The following is a 24485-nucleotide window of genomic DNA, read 5'->3' on the forward strand; positions in this document are numbered from 1 at the left end:
AAAGGAGATCAGCCCTGGGTGTTCTTTGGAAGGAATGATGCTAAAGCTGAAACTCCAGTACTTTGGCCACCTGATGTGAAGAGTTGACTCATTGGAAAAGACTCTCATGCTGGGGGGATTGGGGGCAGGAGTAGAAGGGAACGAACGAGGATGAGATGGCTGGATGGTATCACCCACTCTATGGACTTGAGTTTGAGTGAACTCCGGGAACTGGTGATGGACAGGGAGGCCTGGCATGCTGCAATTCATGGGGTCGCAAAGAGTCGGACACGACTGAGCAACTGAACTGAACTGAACACACATATACAGGCTATGTAGCATAAAATCTCTGAAAGGATATACAAGTGGTGAGTAAAGTTATTTCCTAAAGGGAGAAGAGCTGGGACAGCTGGGAAAAATGCTGGCCCAGAAGGAAAACCTTCAAGTATATCCTTTCATATCTTTTGAATTTTATACAGTAAATTACTGAATTCAACTTTTAATTTAAAAGACAGCCAAAGGAATATTCTGATGCTCTATCTTTAGTCTCAACATTTATGTTAAAGTTCAAGTTCTTTATATATTTTGGATATTAACACCCTTATCAGATACATGGTTTGCAAATATTTTCTCCAGTTCCATAGAGTGCCATGTATAAGGCTATTAATATTCAAAATATATAAAGAACTTAAAAATGACAAAAAATCCGATTAAAAATGAGAAAAGGATTTGAATAAACATTTTTCCAAAGACATACAAAGGGCCAGAAGACACATGAAACAACGCTCAACATCACTAATGGGGAAATGCAAATCAAAACTACAACGAGATACTGCCTCAAACCTGTTAGAATCGTAATCATAAAAGAAAAAAATAAAAAACAAATCACAAGTGTTGGCAAGGATGTGCAGAAAAAGGAACCCTTGTGCACTGTTGCTGGGAATGCAAATGGTGCAGCCACTATGGGAAACAGTATGGCAGGTCTTCAAAAAATTGAAAATAGAACTGCTATATGATCCAGCAATTCCATTTTGAAAACATTAACTCAAAAAGATATATGCTTCCCCTGTCACCGTGGCATTATTTACAATAGCCAACATAAGGACACAATGTTAAGTTCCCACTGATGAATGAATGAATGAATGAATGAATGAATGAATGAACATGTAATATACATACATAATAATATACGGGGGCTTCCCAGGCAGCTCAGTGGTAAAGAATCCACCTACCAATGCAGGAGACACAGCTTTGCCCCTGGGTCGGGAAGGTCCCCTGGAGGAGGAAATGGCAACCCACTCCTATATTCCTATCTGAAAAATCCCATGGACAGAGGAGCCTGGTAGGCTACAGTCCATGGGGTTTCAAGGAGTAGTGCACATCTGAGCAACTGAGCACACATCAAGCTAAGTGCCGAAGAATTGATGCTTTTGAACTGTGGTGCTGGAGAAGACTCTTGAGAGTCCCTTGGACAGCAAGGAGATCCAACCAGTCCCTTCTGAAGGCGATCAGCCCTAGAATTTCTTTGGAAGGAATGATGCTAAAGCTGAATCTCCAGTACTTTGGCCACCTCATGCGAAGAGTTGACTCATTGGAAAAGACTCTGATGCTGGCGGGGATTGAGGGCAGGAGGAGAAGGGGACGACAGAGGATGAGATGGCTGGATAGCATCACTGACTTGATGGACGTGAGTCTGAGTGAACTCCGGGAGTTGGTGACCGACAGGGAGGCGTGGCGTGCTGTGATTCATGGGGTCACAAAGAGTCAGACGGCTGAGCGACTGAACTGACACACAAACATATATATACATACATATAGTAAGATAGAGAAATCACTCCCACTCTAAATGGAATTATATTGCTGTTCAGTCACTAAGTCATGGCCAGCTGTTTGAGACCCCATGGACTAAAGCACAGCAGGCTCCTCTGTCCTCCACTACCTCCTGGAGTTAGGTCAAATTCATGTCCTTTGTGTTAGTGATACTATCTAACCATCTCATCCTCTGCTGCCCCTCTCCTTTGCCTTCAGTCTTCTCAGCATCAGGGTCTTTTTCAATGAGTTGGCTCTTGAATGGAATTTTATTCAGCCATGAAAAAGAGCTTGTCACTCTGTGACAACATGGATGGAACTTGAGGATATAAGTTAAATAAAACAGAGAAAGCAAGTATTGTACGATGATCTCACTTACATGTGGAATTAAAAAACAACAATGACCAAAAAAAACCAAACTCATATATAAAGGGAACCGACTCATGGTTGATTACTGGAAGTAGGGAATCAGGAGTGGGCAGAAATGGTAAAGGAAGTCGTAAGGTACAAACTTCCAGTTAAAAAGTAATGAAGTTACAGAGATAATGTAAGGCATGGTAACCATAATTAATACTGTAGTGCATATTTGAAAGTTGCAAAGAGAATAATCTTGAAAGATCGCATCACAAGAAAATAAATTCTGTAACTGTGTATGGTGACACAGGTGAGCTGTTAACAAGTACTGTGGTAATCATTTCACAATACATATAAATATTAAATCATCATCTGATATACCTGAAACTAATATAATGTTGTATGTCAATTATATTTCAATGAAAACAAGGAAAGAAACAGAAAAAAGAGATTATCTTCATTTTTTTGGTAATAAACTACACCTAGTGTCCTCTCCAATAGACTTTAACGTAGTTGACCCAGAGACAAAGTGCCTAACTCTCCAGCAAAAAGTTAATAAATTAATGGATTAATTTTTAATCTTTTAAAGTCAAAGACCATAAAGCACCTGTATAGAGTCCAATGCTCTATTCTGACTACTGTATTTCCTAATCTCATAATTCTCTTTTCTGAATGTGTGTATCTGTTTATTTACTCTTTTTTAAACTGAAGTACAGCTGATTTACAATACTGAATTAGTTTCAGATGTACCACAAAGTGATTCAGCTATGTATATTTTTAAATTTTTTTCCATTATGGGTTATTACTTACAACAACAAAAAACCACATAACTATATAAAGCTGTTTGTTCACTTCTATTCATGAAAGTTTCGTTGTATTAAAGAATATAGAATATCAAAAAAAATTTTTTTAAGTACTTACCTGCCTTCTATACTCCGAAAGAGAGTCATATAGCTTCCACCCATTTTCAGGGAATACTTCTTTATACTCAAAAGCAAAAAGAGACTACAAAAGGTAAACAGAGTTAATAGCTAAAAAAGACCTTTAAGAAGGTAATGAATCAGAAATGTACCTTTATCATACCCCAAGTTTTCACTGACTTATCTGAAAGGATATTTTGTACTGGTATCCTTTTTTTTCAATTGTTGTTTTAAGCGTTTGTTTTGTAATTTTGAAAGTTTATTGCTTTTTTTGTATTTTTCAAACACAGAAAAGCACAAAGGCCTGCCACCAAGATTTATCAAATGCTAACATATTACCATAATTCCTTCAGATATCTTTAGTAGCTGTTTTAGGTTTACTTCTAAATAATGAAAGACATTACATATAAAAGACAACTTCTGATATAATTAATTAATTAGACACCACAGATGTCAGCAATTAAGCAGCTTTACAGATAATGCAACATATTCTAAAACATACTGAAAAAACTTTTTATTTGGGAGCATGCAATCTGCGTATCAAAAATGAAAATTTATCATTAATATGGACAGAATGGCAGGAACAACTATGATGAAAACCATTTAAACTTGAGTCAGAAAACCAAAACCGGTTCTAAATTTTACTCTTTACTAACTGTGCCACTGAGTTAACTGCTTACCTGCTTCTGGTTTCAACTTTAAAATCTGGATAAATAATATTTACCACCATAGGGCTACTTTGGACATTAGATTATATAAAATAAATGAGTAAACCTAACACTGTTAATAGCACACAGAAGAAACTCAGTTCTAAGTATTGATCCACCTTTCCTCCAATATTGCTAGACTTAACTCTCAGCTCTCAATTAAAAAGGAGATTTCACATACAGATTTTCATCATGGAAACATCCTGGATATAAAGATCACATAATTAAACAATGTCAATCTGCAGGAATGAACCTCAGAAATCAGTCCAGTTTCCTCATTTTATATCTTAAAAAGACTGGTCCTATAGATTGAATTAAACCTAAACTACACATCTGGTTAAAAGGCAAAGTGAGATTGCAAACACCAAGATTCTAGATAGCCTATACAAGTTTCTTTACACTACACCAATAATTATAATAGATTTTCCAAAGACAGAAGAAATCTCTTACCAGGTTATTAGAGACAGGAAATGCATATTTCATTAGATTTTCAAATATTGATCTTCTTGTTCGCCCCTCAGGTTTATGAGCAAATCGTAAATTCCGAATATCCTAGAAAAGAGTCAGGATTCAAGTCACCTATCACTGTTTGCTAACTTTTTATTTAATGAATAAATAAGGCAACTTGGAACTATCTTGTAAAACGTTAAGATCTGTGAATGAGGGATACAAAAATAGATCAGACAACAGCCCCTGGAGGAAGGGAAGTTACAATGCCTTATTAAGAGAAATAAAATAAACACAGGATACAAGGTGGGATTCAGAGAAAAGAAAACTCTCCTCTGTTTATGAATTCAAGTTGGGCCACTGAAGGAGGCAGCACCTGATGTAGGCACAGGAGTTTAGAGATGTTACGTCTGAAATCACAGTATTACACGAGTCACACACACACTGTCAACAGTATGTCCTTCCCCGTTAAAGGCCACTTTCTGTTATGAATTTCCCCACCAAAAACCTGATTAGCTATTGTTATATATTTCATAAAGTCTTCACTCCAATTAAGCTTGGTGATCATTTTCCTATTCATAATTCCTTCCCAGGACTCATTTCCATTGATCTTTAATTCATAAGTCTCTGGCTAATAGATTGATAAAACCAAAACTCTGCCTAAAGGTCTTCCTCCATTCCAGGTCCCAGGTTCTTCAATCATCTACTAGCAAAAATTCTGAATTGTTTGGTTGATATCATCCAGGCTCTACATTCAGATATAAAACCAAAGTTCCCTTCCCTTATTTGTTTTCAAGCAGGTTTCTATATTCAGACTGAATGTAGATACCCACATTCCAGTTTAGTGAGATTTTAGCAGCACGAAAAAAAAAATTGGGATTAAGAATAATTTCAAGACTATTCATTTTGTTTTCATCTAGTTCAGGTCAGTTCAGTTCAGTTCAGTCGCTCAGTCGTGTCCGACTCTTTGCGACCCCATGAATCGCAGCACGCCAGGCCTCCCTGTTCATCACCATCTCCTGGAGTTCACTCAGACTCATCTAGAAAGAATTCCAAATAGCTTCATTAAACTGCACCCCGTAAAAATGAGCACAGGAACTACAATGCACTTACAGAACATGAACAAGTAGAACATTACAAATCTGATCCAAAATTAGAAAGCTACCTTCTTAAACAAATGTGTCAGAACCTAAGCTTTCTGTTTTTCCTTAGTGAATACTTTTACAGCAAATAGATATTCATAATCATTCTGTTAAACACAGAGTTTTCCAAAAGTACTGTAGCAGTGGCCCTACAAACGTTTGAGTTTACTGATAATGGTCTTGCTTTATGGGAAAAGTTATATTTAAACTGATCAAAATTTCCCAATCACCCTCTTCCATGCTCTCTTATATCCATTCTATGCTGTATTTATTCCTACACCACAGAAGAGTAATCAGGAGACAATGTGCCTGTCACTTGGTTGACAGCTCAGTTCGGTTCAGTCGCTCAGTCATGTCCAACTCTTTGTGACCCCATGAAACGCAGCACACCAGGCCTCCCTGTCCATCACCAACTCCTGGAGGTCACACAGACTCACGTCCATCGAGTCAGTGATGCCATCCAGCCATCTCATCCTCTGTTGTCCCCTTCTCCTCCTGTCCCCAATCCCTCCCGATATCAGAGCCTTTTAGAGTCAACTCTTCGCATGAGGTGGCCAAAACTGGAGTTGGCTTTAGCATCATTCCTTCCAAAGAAACCCCAGGGCAGATATCCTTCAGAATGGACTGGTTGGATCTCCTTGCAGTCCAAGGGAATCTCAAGAGTCTTCTCCAACACCACAGTTCAAAAGCATCAATTCTTCGGCGCTCAGCTTTCTTCACAGTCCAACTCTCACATCCATACATGACCACAGGAAAAACCATAGCCTTAACTAGACGGACCTTAGTCAGCAAAGTAATGTCTCTGCTTTTGAATATGCTATCTAGGTTGGTCATAACTTTCCTTCCAAGGAGTAAGCGTCTTTCAATTTCATGGCTGCAGTCACCATCTGCAGTGATTTTGGAGCCCAAATAAATAAAGTCTGACACTGTTTCCATTGTTTCCCCATCTACTTCCCATGAAGTGATGGAACCAGATGCCATGATCTTCGTTTTCTGAATGTTGAGCTTTAAGCCAACTTTTTCACTCTCCACTTTCACTTTCATCAAGAGGCTTTTTAGTTCCTCTTCACTTTCTGCCATAAGGGTGGTGTCATCTGCATATCTGAGGTTATTGATATTTCTCCCGGTAATCTTGATTCCAGCTTGTGCTTCTTCCAGTCCAGCGTTTCTCATGATGTACTCCGCATAGGAGTCAAATAAGCAGGGTGACAATATACAGCCTTGACATACTCCTTTTCCTCTTTGGAACCAGTCTGTTGTTCCATGTCCAGTTCTAACTGTTGCTTCCTGACCTGCATACAGATTTCTCAAGAGGCAGGTCAAGTGGGCTGGTATTCCCATCTCTTTCAGAATTTTCCACAGTTTATTGTGATCCACACAGTCAAAGGCTTTGGCTTAGTCAATAAAGCAGAAATAGATGTTTTTCTGGAACTCTCTTGCTTTTTCAATGATCCAGCAGATGCTGGCAATTTGATCTCTGGTTCCTCTGCCTTTTCTAAAACCAGCTTGAACATCAGGGAGTTCACGGTTCATGTATTGCTGAAGCCTGGCTTGGAGAATTTTGAGTATTAATTTACTAGCATGTGAGATGAGTGCAATTGTGTGGTAGTTTGAGCATTCTTTGGCATTGTCTTTCTTTGGGATTGGAATGAAAACTGACCTTTTCCAGTCCTGTGGCCACTGGTGAGTTTTCCAAATTTGCTGGCATATTGAGTGCAGCACTTTCACAGCATCATCTTTCAGGATTTGAAATAGCTCCACTGGAATTCCATCACCTCCACTAGCTTTGTTCGTAGTGATGCTTTCTAAGGACACTTGACTTCACATTCCAGGATGTCTGGCTCTAGATGAGTGATCACACCATCGTGATTATCCAGGTCATGAAAATCTTTTTTGTACAGTTCTTCTGTGTATTCTTGCCACCTCTTCTTAATATCTTCTGCTTCTATTAGGTCCATACCATTTCTGTATTACACTCTTAAAGGCCTTCCAATGATAATGGAAAAGCATACAAGTAATTACTAAGGCATTAGTTTCAATACTAGATTGATAAAACTTCTAAGATTGTCATTAGAAAGGATCTTTAAAGTTATGAATGTGGTGTTGTATTCTGCTTGAAGACATGTTTCTCCTTCTTGAGAACCTTCTGACTAATCTTGTTATTTGAAAATGTACATTATGGGAGGGGGTCTGGTAAGATCTTTCTATTGTTAGTTCTAATTCCATTATCTTAAAATGTAAACCAAGGGAGTGGGTCTGATAAGACCTTTACAACCTTGAGACATTCTTCTGATTTACTGTAACAGCCAACTGAAAAGGTATATAGCTCCCTTTCCTAAGACTAGCAAGGGGGCACTCTCTCTATCCCTCTTCTGATGTCTATGTCAGAAGCTTTCCCTGTCCCTTTTTATACTTTAAAAAAACTCTGCTACACAGAAGCTCTTCAGTGATCAAGCCTGGTCCCAAAGAAAAATCTTCAGAGATCACAAATCTAACATTGTTCACTGTAAGTGATAAGTATCAATGCATTTATAGAATGAGTTAGATAATAAAATACAGGTCTACCAAACGAAGTCTTCCCCACTACTGTTTCAGAAGCAGAAAAATTATGAAAACTAAAAATAGGAAAGAGGTAAATACATCATAATCAGTTCTGTCACTACGAAGTACTACGAGTCTTAACTGCTCAGAGCCTTATGTTTCTAATTTTAAAATTAAATTCACAACAGATCACCTTTTTATTACTGCTAAATGTTGTTTTATCCTACTAGAATGATGCTTCTAGCATGAAATCCATTTGATATTTTGGAAACCAATTTCTAAACACTGGCTCTATTTAATAGAAAGCTTTCCAAACCAAAAAAAAAGAAAAAACTGCATACATATTACAACATTTACCTTGCACACAGTTTCCAGTCCATAAGAATTTTCACCACGACTAGAAGCACCACCAATTTTTTCTACTCTGCTTATAACACCAAGAGAAGCATCTAAAACAAATGGGGGATCCTAAAAGAAGGGGAAAAAAAAACATTAAAACCGAGCAATTAATACTGTATAATTATAGCTGAGAAAAATACTTAATTATTTCACTAAAAATGATTAAAGATGAGCAAACAACACACAGATGTACATACACACACAAAAAAATCTAATCCAGCAAGTCTTACCCGTTCCATGCTTTTGAAATATAACCTGTAATTCGTAACAGTCAGAGTTCCTCGTACAGCACCAGTGAATGGACATATATAAGTTACATCTTTGGCTGAAAAGAAAAAGAGCCCACAATTTACTCTCTATTGTACACTATTAAAAACTGCACTCTGATCTTTCACATATAACATTTAACAGCATTCTGACCACTAGTTTAAATTATGCTTGAAAATCACGGAATCAGTGATTCCAAGAGACCTCAGGAACTAAATCCAAGCTTCCAACCACGCACTACAATCTGGGGAGGGAAAGCAGAATAAGTGGGAAGGACTAAAGAAACAGGGACATCCTTTACTCTGGACAGACACAGGGAAACAAAGGCAGACACCCTCCCTGATGGACAGAACAGGCATGGCAGTTGGAGCAGTGAGTGGAGGAGGGGCGGTGATGGTGGGAACAGCCATCAGCGTTTCAAGTCACTATCCCCCCATCATCTAATCACAGCTCCTAGATCTTCTTCCCCAGTCTACTGGTTTTCTTCTGACCGTAGTCTAGTTTGTCAACATTCCTCTGAACATACAATACCTAAAACATAATACCAGTAACTCCTGATCTGATTATATTTATGGGGAAAATACTGTAGAGAAAATAAAATGTATATGAACTATGATTTCTTAGAAAAATATACTAGCATAATAAGAGGGTATTATGTACCTGATTAAGAAACAGATGTCAAACTTTGTAGAGAAATAATCACATTGTTAAATTAAATGTTAAATGAGGAATCTATACAGTATTATTTCTTTTTAAAACACGCATTAATTAAGCAGGATAACTTGACTACCACTAGCTCAAAGTATGGAGAAGGCAATGGCACCCGACTCCAGTACTCTTGCCTGGAAAATCCCATGGACAGAGGAGCCTGGAAGGCTGCAGTCCATGGGGTTGCTGAGGGTTGGACACGACTGAGCGACTTCACTTTCACTTTCATACATTGGAGAAGGAAATGGCAACCCACTTCAGTGTTCTTGCCTGCAGAATCCCAGGGACAGGGAAGCCTAGTGGGCTGCCGTCTCTGGGGTCGCACAGAGTCGGACACGACTGAAGCAACTTAGCAGCAGCAGCAGCAGCTCAAAGTAATACTTAATATGGTAGCGTTCATATGCCCAATACAAAGGTTTTTCTATTTTAAAATATCCATAAATCCCTGTTATGTCATCATTGCAGCAAATCAGCAGATAAAGGAGTATCTTCATTGTTCCAAGAAACTAAGGCACAATTAGAAGCAAAAAGCTTCTAAGAACCTTTCAAGGGGCTTCTGGGAAAACTCAAGAACATGAAATATGCTTAATAAAGCATGCAACTTCCTCAGTTTGCTTTCTATTCCTCACTGTGAAGGACTGACTGCTTAGTATGGCATTTGAAATGAGACTGATCTTGTAACATACATTTCTAACCTTCAAAATGGCTCCCTTGGGAATATACAAGTATGAGCTACATTTTTTTAAATCACTGTTTCCAATGCATTTCCAATGTTTCATTTAGAGGGAAGATATTAAAATTAAATAAACCCATCATTAAAGAAAGATACATAAATTTGACTTGCATACAATTTCTTGCCCTTATGAATTTTTACCTCAATTGGGAAAGCTTTATTCAGTGTTACTATTCCTGGATTCTTTCCAGAGCCAATTTTCTTCACTCACACAAGAAAATCAATCTTATTATTCTGTACTCTTCTACAGGATATGTCCCTCTTAGTCCCAGTCCAAAGTTTTTGCTACAACTTCCTCTTTATTATAAAACCATGAAATAATGTGCTTCCAAAATTAAAAGTACTCTACTAAACACAAGAGCTTATAGCTATGTTACTATTATCATCATTAGGCTCTGCTTTGCTCTGTCCCTTTCATGTTTTTCCTCAGGCTGGTACCAACTAGGTCACTCTGAAGAGTGAATTTATGCCTAGCAGGGCTTGTATGAATTAGAAGAAAGACTGTGACTAGGAACCTTATCAGAGCAAATGACAATAAAACCATCACTGACAGAATTTATAAAGTACTTTTCACCTGAGTACCTGCCTTAACCTTCAAAATCACCTTTAAACATTAAGACCTCTAACTATCTACAATTTTCAGATGAGAACACCAGGGTTCACAGAAGTAAAACAAACGCCTAATGCTTCAGAACCAGTAACTGCTAGGATTAGGACTTGAGTGCAGTTTCCATGACTGCAAACTCAAACCTCCTTCCAGAGCATCATGCAAATGGCTTCCCTGGTGGCTCAGATGGTCCAGAATCTGCCTGTAACACAGGAGACCCTGGGTTCACTTCCTGGGTCTCCTGCATCAGGAAGATTCCCTTCCCCTGAAGAAGAGACTGACAATCCACTCCAGTATTCTTGCCTGGAAAATTTCATGGACAGAGGTTCTTGGCGGGTTATAGTCCATTGGGCCACCAAGAGTTGGACACAACTGAGTGACTAACTCAACTGTGTCGCTTTTAAGCCACTCAGGTAACACTGTCTGTCTCCTGTGTTAAAGGGTGAAATACTGCAGTTGGGGCCATCACTACTGCTGATGTGCCCGGGCCAGTACCTTTCAACTATTGCTGCTACTGTTAAAGCATTCTGTAGATGTCTCTAACACCACTGTGACTTTTTAAAAAATGTCTAAACTGCAAATTTACATTAGGCCAACTAGGAACATCAGTTGGCCTAATGTAAATGAATTTTTTATATGAACTAGTTTTCTATATGAATTAATACACTCAAGGGTACTCTAGCCTCATGCTTCCCTGGTGGCTCAGACGGTAAAGCATCTGTCTGCAATGTGGGAGACCTAGGTTCAATCTCTGGGTTGGGAAGATCCCCTAGAGAAGGAAATGGCAGCCCACTCCAGTACTCTTGCCTGGAAAATCCCATGGGCGCAGGAGCCAGGTAGGCTACAGTCCATGGGGTCGCAAAGAGTCAGACATGACTGAGCAACTTCACTTTCACTTTTCACACTTTATATTACATTTAATTTTTTGAATAATCAAGTCTATCTGATTATTTGAATCAGAGTGTTTATTTAATATATTAGGTATTTCTCTAAATTTTGCAATACTAATACTGCCAGATGCCAAAAGAGCTTAGATTTACTGATCTTCTCAAATTTTCCCTAAGCTCACAAAGAATCCATAATAGTTTCTATGGGATAGACGAAAATGACTGAGAATACATATCTATAAGGGTGAAAAGTATATGCACATAAATATAATGTACAAGAGCACACAATCTGTGCAGAGAGGCATAAAAACACACTCTAAGCAATATAAAGAAGGAAGGTGCACTAAGCTATGGGGTCAGAGAGGGTTCAAGGAACACAGGCATGAGAGCTGTGCCCCAATGGTTAGTACCCTTTAGATGGGTAGAGATGCTAATACAGCATTCAGTAAAGAGAAGAACCTAAAGCACAGACGTGGGAAAGTAAAGCAATTATTTGGACAAAGTATACAGTCTGGATCACTCTATACCGTATCACATTCTCTTCATTCCTTCTTAATTTCCTCCTCATTGGTTCTTCTTCTACCATATAATTGTAAAATGCCTACCAAAGCTATGTTCTTGGCCCTGTTTTTAATCCATACACTCAGTTATTTTCATACTTTCATTTTCAACCAATATCCATATTCTGATGATTCCAAAATATGACTTCTAACCTGATCTCTCTCCTAAACTCCTGAAAGTTTCTCATAGGTACCTGAAATTCAACATAAATACTATACCAAGGGCTCATGAAAATTGAGAGAAAAAGGTAACACTCATAAATTTTTGGAGATTGCTCCTCTGGATCTGGTAACTGATTGAATGTCAAAAGCTCAGAAAAAAAGAGCAGCTGAAGATGACTCCCAGATTTCTGCCTTGAGTGAATGGACAACCAGTGTTAATGTTAACTGATGGAAAGAAGAAAAGGAATAAATTTAGAAATAAAGGTGATGACTTCAGTTTTGGATACGTTGGGTATAAGAGTATCTATAGAATACCCATGGCCATGTGTCTAAGATGCCGGCATCATTTATCTGTATTAGGACAGAGGTTCACATTAGAAGCAACAAATTTTGGAGTCATCAGTAAACACATGGTAGGTAAAGCTACTAACTTAGATATCATCAACCAAAAGGAACAAATGAGAGAGGAATGGGAAAGAAGCCAAGGATGAAGTCCTAAATGGAGTGCTGCTATCTAAAAAAGATGATAACAAAAGAGACCTGAGTGATAACGTGAAACTCTTTTATAAGGTCATTTATCATAGTGGAAATAGCATATGCTTTTAGGCTCAGAAGAGGGAAAAAAAAACTGTCACAGTGCTAGATATAACTTTACTAGCCAGGCAGTCTTCCTATGCCTTCGTTTCTTCATCTGCAAAATGCGATCAGCATCTTTCTCAGGTCATTGTGAGGATGATTAAATCAGACGGTAAGCACTCAGTAATGATAATTATCATTATTATATAGTATCAAGTAGTAATAATATGTAACACCTTACTGAGTAAGTAGCTCAGGAGAACTTAGGATACCTGAAGTGAGGAGGGGGAAAAAAGAATGGGCAAGTATTCAACCAAGAGTTACAAGTAACAAGAGAGAAATGCTAAACATGAAGGAACTAAACGTGCCATAGGCAGCAACAACACAGAGGACAGGTCCCCTTTGGCCTGCTTATTTTTACACAAGTAAATGACCCTTGGCTTAAGACTTCCCCAGTGGCTCAGATGGTAAAGAATCCACCCGTATTGCAGGAGGTGCAAGAGATGTGGGTTCAATGCCCAGGTCAGGAAGATCCCCTGGAGAAGGGAGTGGCAACCCACTCCAGGATAGTAGCCTGTGGGCTACAGTCCATGGGGTTGCAAAGAGCCGGACACAACTGAGTGACTATCACTTTCAAGTTCTTTTTAAAATTATGATTGATGATAAAATGAAAGGTGACTAAGAAATCATTTACTGTATTCACCTACACATTACTTTATTTCTCAAAAGCTATGAGTATTTTAACAGCTGTATAATATTCCATTGTGTATGTGTGTGTGTATATGTGTGTGTGCTGCTGCTAAGTCGCTTCAGTTGTGTCGGACTCTGTGCGACCCCGTAGATGGCAGCCCACCAGGCTCCGCCATCCCTGGGATTCTCCAGGCAAGGACACTGGAGTGGGTTGCCATTTCCTTCTCCAATATGTGTGTATACCACATCTTTTTCTCAATCATCTTACACTATTTCTTTAGAGTTCTTTTGTGAATACAAGCATACAACCCTTTCATTTTTTAAATGACATGTACTTGCTGTACTATACAGTTAAGTTACAGGTATATTTTAAAGGTAGTATTCCGTTCAGTTATTATAAAATAATGGTTATATCCCCTGTGTTGTACAATACATCCTTGTAGCTTATTTTATACCCAACAGCATGTATGTCTTAATCTCCTGACCCTACACTGCCCCTCCCTCTTCCCTCTCCCTACTGGTAACCACTGGTTTGCTCTCTATACTTGTGATGAGTCTACTTCTTTTCTTGTTATATTCACTAGTTTGCTCTACTTTTTAGATCCCACATATAAGTGATATCATACAGTACTTGTCTCTCTCTAACTGACTTCATCTAGCATAATGACCTCTAAGTTCATCCACGTTGCTATAAATGGCAAAATTTCATCCTTTTTTATGGCTGAGTTGTATTCCATGTCATACACACACAAACATTCCCATATATACACACACACACTCCACGTGTTCTTTATCTAATCATCTACTGACGAACACTTAGTTCACTTCCATATCTTGGCAACTGTAAATAATGCTATGAACACTGGGGTGTGTGTATCTCTCTTAATTAAGGCTTTTCTCTCCCCAGATATACACCCAGGAGTGGAACTGCTGGATCATATGGTTATTCTGTATATATTTCATCTTCTTTATCCATTCTTCTGTTAATGAATACCTAAAAAGGAATGAAATCTTGCCATCTGTGAGAATACGAACAGACCTGGAGGATATTATATTTAATATGTCATATAGAAAGACAAGTGTCATATATTTCCACTTATATGTAGAATCAAAAACCAAAAGAAAGGAATAAATATAACAAAACAGAACAGACTCAGATGCAGAGAACAAAGTAGGGGTTATTAGGGGGTAGAGGGGTGGGGAAAGGAGCAAAACAGGTAAGGGGGATTAAGAAGTACAAACTACCAGCTGCAAAATAAACAACTTACAAGGATGTGATATGCAGCACAAGGAATATAGTCAATATTTTATAATAACTATGTAAGCTGTTTAATCTTCAAAAATATCAAATTACTATGCTGAACACCTAAACTAATACTAAGTCAACTATCCTTTGATAAATAAATATCTTAAAAATACAAAAGCTATGGGTATTTTGTATATTATCACACAAATATAACAAAGTTAAAGCATAAGGACAAAAAAATGTATTTCCAGTCCACACAATAAGTTAATACTTAGTTACTTAGGTTGGATAAAGAAAGGCACTGACATGCAAAGGACTCACTTTGCAATGTAGATGAAATATATTTATCCAAAAATTGACAAATTTATTCAGAGGAAGAAAAATAAAGAAGTAAAAAAAGAATGTGTTTCAAGAAAAATTACTTATACAAAGTGACAATTCAATTTTTTATCTATTCAACCCACTATCTAACTGCAGTAATTCAAAATAATAAAATTTACTGTGATGGAATTCCACAACAGTTTTTAAAATAAGTCACCTTCTTTCAAACCAGAAAAGCAGCAAAACATAACTCAATGGCATGTTTCCATTAGTCAAAATCCAAACACAGTCAATAGGTCTAGATCAAGAGCACACTGGAGGCCGGGAAGGCTGTCAGGACGAGTCTGTCAAACAGGAGGTGTCTGCACAGTGAGCCTGTTCTTTGTACACTGGAAACACTGAATAGTCTACAGTCACAGAGGAGGAAATTTGACAAAAAATACCATTACAGACCCATGTCTTTAATATTTTCTCCTGGAAGCAAGGGCGGTTCTTCCATTTCTGCTAATTTGTTAGACTCCCTCAGGACCTGGATTGGAAAAGAGAGGAGAGGGCAAGAAAAGAAACAATTTTTTATTCAAAGGCTAATTTTTAACTTAAATTTCAACTGAGTATGCTTGGTCTTATTTAAAGTAATAGCATTATATCACATATACTATTATATGTGATTATAAAGACTGTAATGTTGGCATGTGTAACACATGAAGCTGCTCTTTTTCTACAAAACATTTACCGAGTGCCTACTTTGTAGAAGGTACTACACAAAACACTTTATGTTTTTTTATTGACTCCTACAATGGCCCTATAAGAGAAGGTATCATTATCCTCATTTCCTAGATAAGGAAAAAGAGGCCAGAAGCAACAATTATCTTATACAAAATCCTATAGCTAAAAAGCGTCAGAACCTAGATTTGAATTATAGTTTTGGTGGACTACAAAGCTCATTTTGTTTTCCCTTCAGCCATATCCAAGTGCCTTATTGCATTAAGACTTACATAAAATCAAACTTTCATGTAGATTTAATGTTTAGAGGATCTGGAAATGATGTTGATCAAGAGTCTTGTTGGAAAAGAGATATTTAATAAAATAAAGATCAACAACACTTATTGAATAGTTACCTTATGAAGGGTGTTACACTGGATTCCAAGAATGTAAAGATACAGAATCATGGTTTTCTAATGGACAACCCACAGAACACATGTACACACACACAAGTGCATGCATGCGCACATGCAACTGTTTTATGCCAAGTATACCCCACGACCTTTCAACAGCCTTAACTTTCACCTCTTTCACTGCCAAACAATAACCTTCACTGTCTCCAATTCTTTACCTTCCATCAGTTCCTCAACCTTCTGCAACCTGGCTTTGCCACCTAACCCAACTTTTTGCAGGGAACCTGCTTTCTCCCCAATAGAAAGTGAAAGTGAAGTCGGTCAGTTCTGTCTGACTCTTTTGCGACCCCATGCACTGTAGCCCACCAGGCTCCTCCATCCATGGGATTTTCCAGGCAAGAGGACTGGAGTGGGTTGCCATTTCCTTCTCCAGGGGATCTTCCCAACCCAGGGATCGAACCCAGGTCTCCCACATTGCAGGCAGAGGCTTTACCGTCTGAGCCACCGGGGAAGCCCTCCCCAATAATCTCCTCATTATTAAAGACAATGGATATTTCTCAGTCTTTATTTCTATTTCCTAGCTACATCTGATACTACCTGCACTTACCTGCTCCTTGAGAGCACGCTCTCCTGGCTAACGCTTCCTTCTCTGGCCACTCTTTTTCAATGACCTTTCTATTCCCTTTTCTTAACCTTACTTATTCCTCAGAGGTTTGTCCCATTTCTCATTTTACTCACTTCCTGTTGATTTCATACTATGACCTTACCTCACTTCAATCTATATCGTTAGTCAATATTTTTCTTGGACTCCAGTTCCACACATCCAATTGCTTAATGTCTCTCTCCTTCTATATGTTCCACACTTTGAAGTCAAGAGATCTCAAATCGATCTGTGTTCCATACTGAGCAAGAGGCACTACTAGCCATTTGATTGTCAAAGTCAATTTCGTAGGAGGTGGCGAGCAGTGGTCTCTATGAGCAGACTCACACCTTCTACTTCAATCTTGATTTGTTTCATTAGACTGAGAACCAAAACAACTAGAAAAAAGATTCTCAATTTTTTTTTTTGTTATATAGCATTTGACTTTTATTTCCTTCCATCCAAAAAGTAGACTGAGAGTCCTCAAAAGAAGGTAAAAAGGAAGAAAACACAAGGTACTACAACTGCCTTACAGGTCACCTTCCACAGGCCATCGAAACTAGGCCAGAGGTCTGCAGGCATGAGCCCCTCTCTGGCACTCACCCAGACTGTGGGAAGAGACACCACAGTGCACACATTTTTGAATTCCCAACAAAAATAAAATACGAGACACACACATAATATTTAACTATCTTTTAACAGTAAAAAAGTAAAAAGAAAGTCAAAATTGGTTTTAATAATATATTTTACTTAATCCAACAACTCAAAAACAGTCATTTCAAGATATAATAAGTATTTTTAAGTAAAAGATACTTTATATTCTTTTACTCATATTAAGCCTTCAACATCCAGAGTATGTTTTATACTTCTAGCACATTTCAACCAGACCAGCCACATTTCCGGTGCTCAACAGCCATCAGTCTAGTGGTGCCTGAATTGAGCAGCACTAATCCAATGAATCTAATTCTTACTGATAATCAAGTCACTCCCAAGTTTAAGCTGTGCACTTAGGGAGGATGAGACAAAGGGTTAAACATTACTGCCACAGCCCAACACTCATCAAGGTTAATAAAGGAAGAACTACAAAGAACGAATTACTTCTGTTTAATACATCTGCAAGCTGAACAAATTCACTTTTGAAAATTTAATAATTTGTTTCATAAAGCAATACCTAAAGAACTAAAATATATACACACATATATACTTTTTTAATATTCCACATTCTAGAACTCAAAAAAGGTCATATTTTTAATAGTATCTCATTGCTAGTTCCTGATATAATCTTTTATGTAGTCATAAAAGAAATGTAAAGCAAAAAGGAAGAGAGATAAGGAGGGAAGGAAGGAGAGAGGGTGGGCCTATGAAGATACAGAAAATCAGGATGAAAACTTGCACAATGCAAATATATACAGACTTCTTGGCTTCAAATTCTAACTATGCTACATGCTATGTAGGTACTCTCAGACAAGGTGTTCAATTTCTTTATGCCTCATTTCCCCCACCTATAAAATGGTCATAATCACAGTACTCCACAAAAGGGTGATTATAAATTAAATTAGTTAATACACAAAGTATTTATATCAGAGTTGACACAAAAATATACTTAAGTATTTTCCATCAATAATAATAGCAAAATATTCAGACTAACAAGACTGCCAGAATCTGGTAAGAATTTCTACTAATTATGAAAACAAAAGATACAAATAATAACACAATCAAACACATGTGAAAGATCATATAAAGGGAAGATACTTTATTCTGTGCCCATTGTCTACCACTTGATTTGGAAATTCAATGTTCATGTCACTTACAAAGCTGGACACTAGTTCCTACTGCACAGATTTACTTCTCCTAGTCGTTAGTGTTGTTCCCCATGATTTCCTCTCTTTCTATTTCTGCATTCAGTAGGAAGCTACAATCCCCAGAAAATATGTGCACTGCAGACAGGCATGGAGACAAAAGGCAGTTCTGGCAGAAGCATGGGTGCGTGGTGAGATATAATCTTCGTAAGTAAAGCTTTGCAAAGTGAGAAAAGACACAGAGAAATGCATGTCAGTAGTACATGTCAAGAACTGTAGGCTCTCTCATACTCTCTGACTAGAACATCAGAGAGCAAGACAATGAAGAGAAGCAAGATGGACAGCACTGTTTGGAAAATCTGCACCAGATGACAGACTTTTAATAACAGGTACACACTGGAGGTTTTACGTGAACAACTCACTCAGAGCTCAAGATACTGGCATAAAAAGAAACTCAAACAACTGAAAAGGCAGGCCAAGGGCAATTCAGACACTTTGTTTACTGGCAAACACTGACTCTGAACAAATTTATCCGTAACAAAACCAAAGGAAAAAAAGGGGGGAGGGGAAGCCTAGAAAAAAAGATTTGCCAAGAAGTATCAGCTTGAAGTTCAGGAAAAAAAAAAAAAAAAAAACACAGCAATCTTCTGAAAATAATTTCTACAAGCATTAGTAGAAACAATCTGTAAGCTATCTGCATACCTAAAAGTAAATGAGCCATACCTCCCAGGAAACAGGAACAGAAAGGAGAGACAGAAACTAAGAGAAATGGGTAAAAAGGAACTGCTTACAAAAAATTTTAATGTAATAGCAGAAATAAAACCTGTGCTGGTATTAATAAAGAGTTGAATGACTTATTCAGAAAGCAGCACTTATGTAGAGGGCAAACATGGAAAGTCCTCAAGAATTTGTAGAGAAGAACAGACATAAAAATCATGAGGGAAGATGATAACCAATAAAATAATTCTATTCCCTAAAGGAAAAAATTAAAACTGGTTAAAAGTAATAATCCAACATGTAACTGAAGAACATGTTTTTGAAAGTGAATAAAGAGAGTCGGACACGACTGAAGCGACTTAGCAGCAGCAGCAGCAGCAGCAGCAATCTATGTTTGCTGATCAGACTAGTTTACCGTGTTCCAAATTTAAAAAAAAATCAATGAACAGAGACATATATATGGGTGCATCTTAGCAAAACTTTTTGAACAGTAATGAAAAGACAAACTATGGCTACATAGACAAAAATTTTTGGAGAATTTACATACAAAAGCAAAACCCAGGAATCTTCAGGTTTCTCTGTAAAACTATATCCCAGAAAACAATAAAAAAATATTATTGGATTCTTAAAGGAAAAGTCTGTGATCACTCTAATACGGAAGTCATTCTCAGGTATGCCAAGTCAACAAAAATATAGCACATGTGTCCCGCGTTTGAAAAAAAGAAAAATAAATTACTTGAGGCAGTAATAAGCTGAAAAGGGGGAATGAAAATTAAAATATATATAATAAATTTGTGGTATCCAGCAAAGACAAATTTTACATCCTAACTACCCTGCAATCAAAAAAAAAAACACACACACACACAAAAAAAACCAAAAACCAAAAAACATTCACTGCCACCATACAACTCTAAGTCTTAGTTTCATCATTTATATTATTAAGGTAATATTAATATCCACCTTACTAGTTTGTGAATATGAAATGAGATCACTGCATCATAAAGGGACTTGCAAGGTGCTATTAAAATGTAAGAAACACTTATTCACTTAACAGAAGCATCAACATAAATTGGCACTGTCTCTTGTCACAATGGCTTATTCACATGGTGCTTTATTCCTCTGCTCTAAAATACACAAGGATTAATATTTGAGATAGGATGTCATAATGGGAACCATATATTTAACTCTTGAACTATTAAACTCCTAGACTTAGCTACAGAATAGCAAGCAACTTACTGTTCTAAAGAAAGCAACAAGAGGAATGATGTTAGCATCATGGTAGCATAAGATGTCTCTTGTTTCTGTTGCCCTTTAACATCTAAAATTTGGCATCTAACAATGAACAAAAGTGCCTCATGGGAGCTATGGAACCCAGCATCATACGCTGAAGGACCCAGAAGGAGCCTCATCCACCTGTGCAATGTGTAACAAGCAGAAAGAACCTGGTACAGGATGTGGAGCCAGCAGGAGCCTGTGAACTGACTCTAACCCCTCTTAACTGCAGTACCTGGAAAACACGGCACTTGGGCAGATACCCACATATGAGAAAGCCTTTATGGAAGTTCAGGTTTCTAAAGAAGTTCCAGCACTCCCATCAGAACAACAAGAAAAATACAAGTATGGACATTAGAGTGGGTAGGAAGACCTTTGCCAGTATCACCCTTCCCAAGAACACAAACCAGACCAACAAAAAGTATCTCTCAGCTAGTAAAGATTAGAGGAGGTTAACTGTTACCTCAAGTGCCAAAACAGCAGTGTAAAATGACAAGGGACATGAAGAATAAGGGAAACCTGACACTCCAAAAGATCATAATCATCCTCCAGCAACTTAAGGCAAAGATACAGAGAAAAGTGATTGATCCTATAAAGAATTCAAAATAGCCATCTGAGGAAACTCAATGAGCTATAAGAAAATAAAGACACAATGTTACAAAACCTGAAAAACAATACATGATCAAAAAGAGAAATAAACAGAGACAAATCATTAAAAGAACTAAACATAGATTCTGGAGCTAAAGAATTCAATGAAGGAAATGAAGAATGTAAGAGAAAGCATCAACAGCAGAACAGAACAGGCAGAAGACAGAATCCACGGTTAGAGGACAGAACTTTGAAATAACTCTGTCAGAGAGAACAAAGAAAAAAGAATGAAAAAGAATAAAAAGGAACTACATGATCTATAGGACACCATCAAGAATAAACAGCAGAATCATTAGAGTTCCAGAAGAAGAACAGAAAGGAAAGGGGTAATAAAGCTCATTAAAAAAAAATAATAGCTGAAATTTCCCAAACCTGGAGAGAAGGCTGCACATCCAAGTTCATAAAGCTAACAGATTCCCCTCATTATCTCTAAGACACATTATAATGAAACTTGCAAAAACCAAAGACAAACAGAAAATCCTAACACCAGTAAGACAGACTGTAACCATTAGGCCATCAGCGGATCTCCAAGCAGAAACCTTATAGGTGAAGAGAGTGGAATGAATGATATTTCACATTTCTTTTCGTCAAAGAAAGAAACTACCAGCTAAGAATACTCTATCCAACAAAGGTATCCTTCAGAAATGAAGAAGAAATAAAAACTTTCTCAGATGAATAAAAGTTAGGTCTGTCATACAAAACCATCACTACTAGATCTGCCCTACAAAAAAAAGGCTGAAAAGAGTTCAAGTTGAAATGAAAAGACACTAATAGTAACATGAAAACATATGACAATGTACAACTCACTGATAAAGGTAAATATACAGTGAGATTCAGAAAACTCAAATTCTGTAACAGGACAGGTACATTAACCACTTAATTTTAAATATATCATATAGTTTAAAGGAAAAGACTATTAAAAATAACTAGAGCCAGTATAATTTCTTCATGAATATACAATATAAAATGAAGTAAATTTTGACATTAAAAAAGCTCAATACAATCCCTATCAAAATTCCACTGACATTTTTCAACAGAAATAAAGATCTTTTGTATGAAACCACAAAAGATCTTGAATAGCCAGAGAAATTTGGAGAAAGAACACAGGTGGAGGCATCATACATCCTGATTTCAAACTATATTACAAAGCTATAATAATCAAAGCAGTATGGTATTAGCATTTGAAAAATACATAGAGCAACAGAATGGGATAGACAGCACACAAATAAACCCACTAATACATGGTAAATTAATTTACCACAAAGTTGCCAAGAATATACAATGAGGAAAAGACAGTCTCTTTAATAAACAGTGCTGAGAAAACTGGATAATCAAATGCAAAAGAGTGAAATTGGGCTCTTATGTTACACCAAACACAAGAATCAACCCAAAAGGAATTAAAGACTTGAATTTAAGACCTGAAAGCAAAAAATTCCCAGAAGAAAATATAGAGGACAACCTCCTTGACATCAGTGACATCAGTCTTTGCAATGAATTTTTTGGATTTGACACACACACACACAAAGGCAACAAAAGAAAAAGTAAACAAGTGGGACTATATCAAACTAAGGACTTCTGCACAAGGGAAAGCATCAATAAAATAAAAGACAACCTACCAAATGAGAGAAAATTTTTGCAAATCACATTAATTGATAAGAGGTTAATATTCAACATACAGAGAAGTCATATAACTCAGTAATGTGTTTGGAAATTTTTATAATAAAATACACGGAGGGAGGAGAGAAAGGATATTAAACTTGACCAGTCATCTAAAGGAAGACCACTGCAGATCTCTGACAGAGGTAAATAGCATGATCAAAGAGGTGCACAAAACTGATATGATAAAGATGAGACAATAACAATATAGGAGAGAAACACCAAAATCCTAAATTAGTCCAGGATGAGAGAAATAAAGAGGGATAAGAGATAAACTGTTGGAAGAAGTGATCAAATTTGACCCTAGGTTTATAAAACAAATGCAAACAATCATTTCATCATGCATGATGATTTTTACTTGAAGAGAACTGCATTTCAGATATGTCAGTAATGAAAAAGGAAACATAGATTAAATGAAAAAAGGAGTTAAGGTCAAAACAAAGAATTAAAAAACACAAGGGTCCTACCTTTCTAAAATGAGAGTAGAGAAACTAAGACAGCAAAGCCAGACATCAGGCATGTCAGCACTCACATGCAAATATCTCCAGCAGAGAGGAAGTTATGTAACACTCAGATATGAGAGGAAGAGAGACATTCCCCTCAGGAGACACCCTCTGGAATATATAAGATGTGTTCTCCTACTGAACCAAAGCCACTACCACTGGTTCGCCAATCTGTTCCCAGTCAGCTCCATTAGACGCTGACTTGACTCAGGAGCTCTGGCTATATCAATAGATGATGTTGTTGTTCAGTGGCTAAACTGTGTCTGACTCTGCAACCCCACAGACTGTAGCACATCAGGCTCCTCTGTATTCCACTATCAATAAAGATTACATAAAATCTGTTCTTTAATAGCAATTAATACAATATTTAACCCTTTTCAAAGAAAGTCTATTGAACACATTAAAATCTTGCTGGTGGAAACAATAAACAAACCAAAAAACCCACACAGATTGAAATTTATAACTTTTTTAATTCCTAAAGCAGAATTCACTTTTGCCCTATCTCCAAGCATGTTTCTTCCCCATTTTCTTCCATGGCCTTTTTATCAAACTATTTTCAGAGTGCTCAGTAACTTTCCATGAGACTCTAACCAACCTCCCTTTCTCTCCTCTCTGATTAGGAAACTATTATAAAGGAAATTCAGAAACCTTGTCTATAACGATGATCTGGAAATTGGCAAGCTTAGAGGTCAGTTTTCACATGGAATGTAAGATAACAGAAAAACAGGAAAAGAATTCTTTCTGAAATCTGCAAAACACTAAATTATAACCACCTAAAAGGGGAAAAGGAGTCTGTAGACATTATAAACTATCTTTCACAGTTTCTTTATGTACTAAAACAGTAAATAATAATAAGAATAAACATTCTTCATTGGATAATTCTAGGAAAAAATCATTTCACATCGATTTTACTTTATTGTTATTTTTTATACTTGACAAACCACAAAGTACGCAAATGAACCATAAAAACCAATCTGAGCAGTGTAGAGCCACACACTGGCATCTGGGATGTATCTTATTGGTTATATATTTGAAAATACATCCAAATTCAAGCACAAGGAAGCCCTTTTTTATAACACT

The 24485-nt window shown here is 37.2% G+C and overlaps 1 protein-coding gene across 5 annotated transcripts in view; it reads right to left on the reverse strand.

Moving 5' to 3' along the window:
- Positions 1-24485, reverse strand: part of MTMR2 (myotubularin related protein 2) — a 111132-nt gene that overhangs the window by 29057 nt on the left and 57590 nt on the right. For 4 of the 5 annotated variants that reach the window (XM_005689386.3, XM_018059869.1, XM_018059871.1 and 1 more), the window contains 5 exons: positions 15509-15584; positions 8529-8623; positions 8257-8367; positions 4220-4321; positions 3064-3147 (listed from right to left, as the gene is read on the reverse strand). In XM_005689386.3, the coding sequence (XP_005689443.1) occupies positions 3064-3147; positions 4220-4321; positions 8257-8367; positions 8529-8623; positions 15509-15584 (468 nt within the window). The remainder of the gene's footprint in view (positions 1-3063; positions 3148-4219; positions 4322-8256; positions 8368-8528; positions 8624-15508; positions 15585-24485) is intronic. The other variant, XM_018059870.1, reaches the window with a different exon arrangement.

Source organism: Capra hircus, chromosome 15, assembly GCF_001704415.2.
Source record: "Capra hircus breed San Clemente chromosome 15, ASM170441v1, whole genome shotgun sequence".
Classification (NCBI taxonomy): Eukaryota; Metazoa; Chordata; class Mammalia; order Artiodactyla; family Bovidae; genus Capra; species Capra hircus.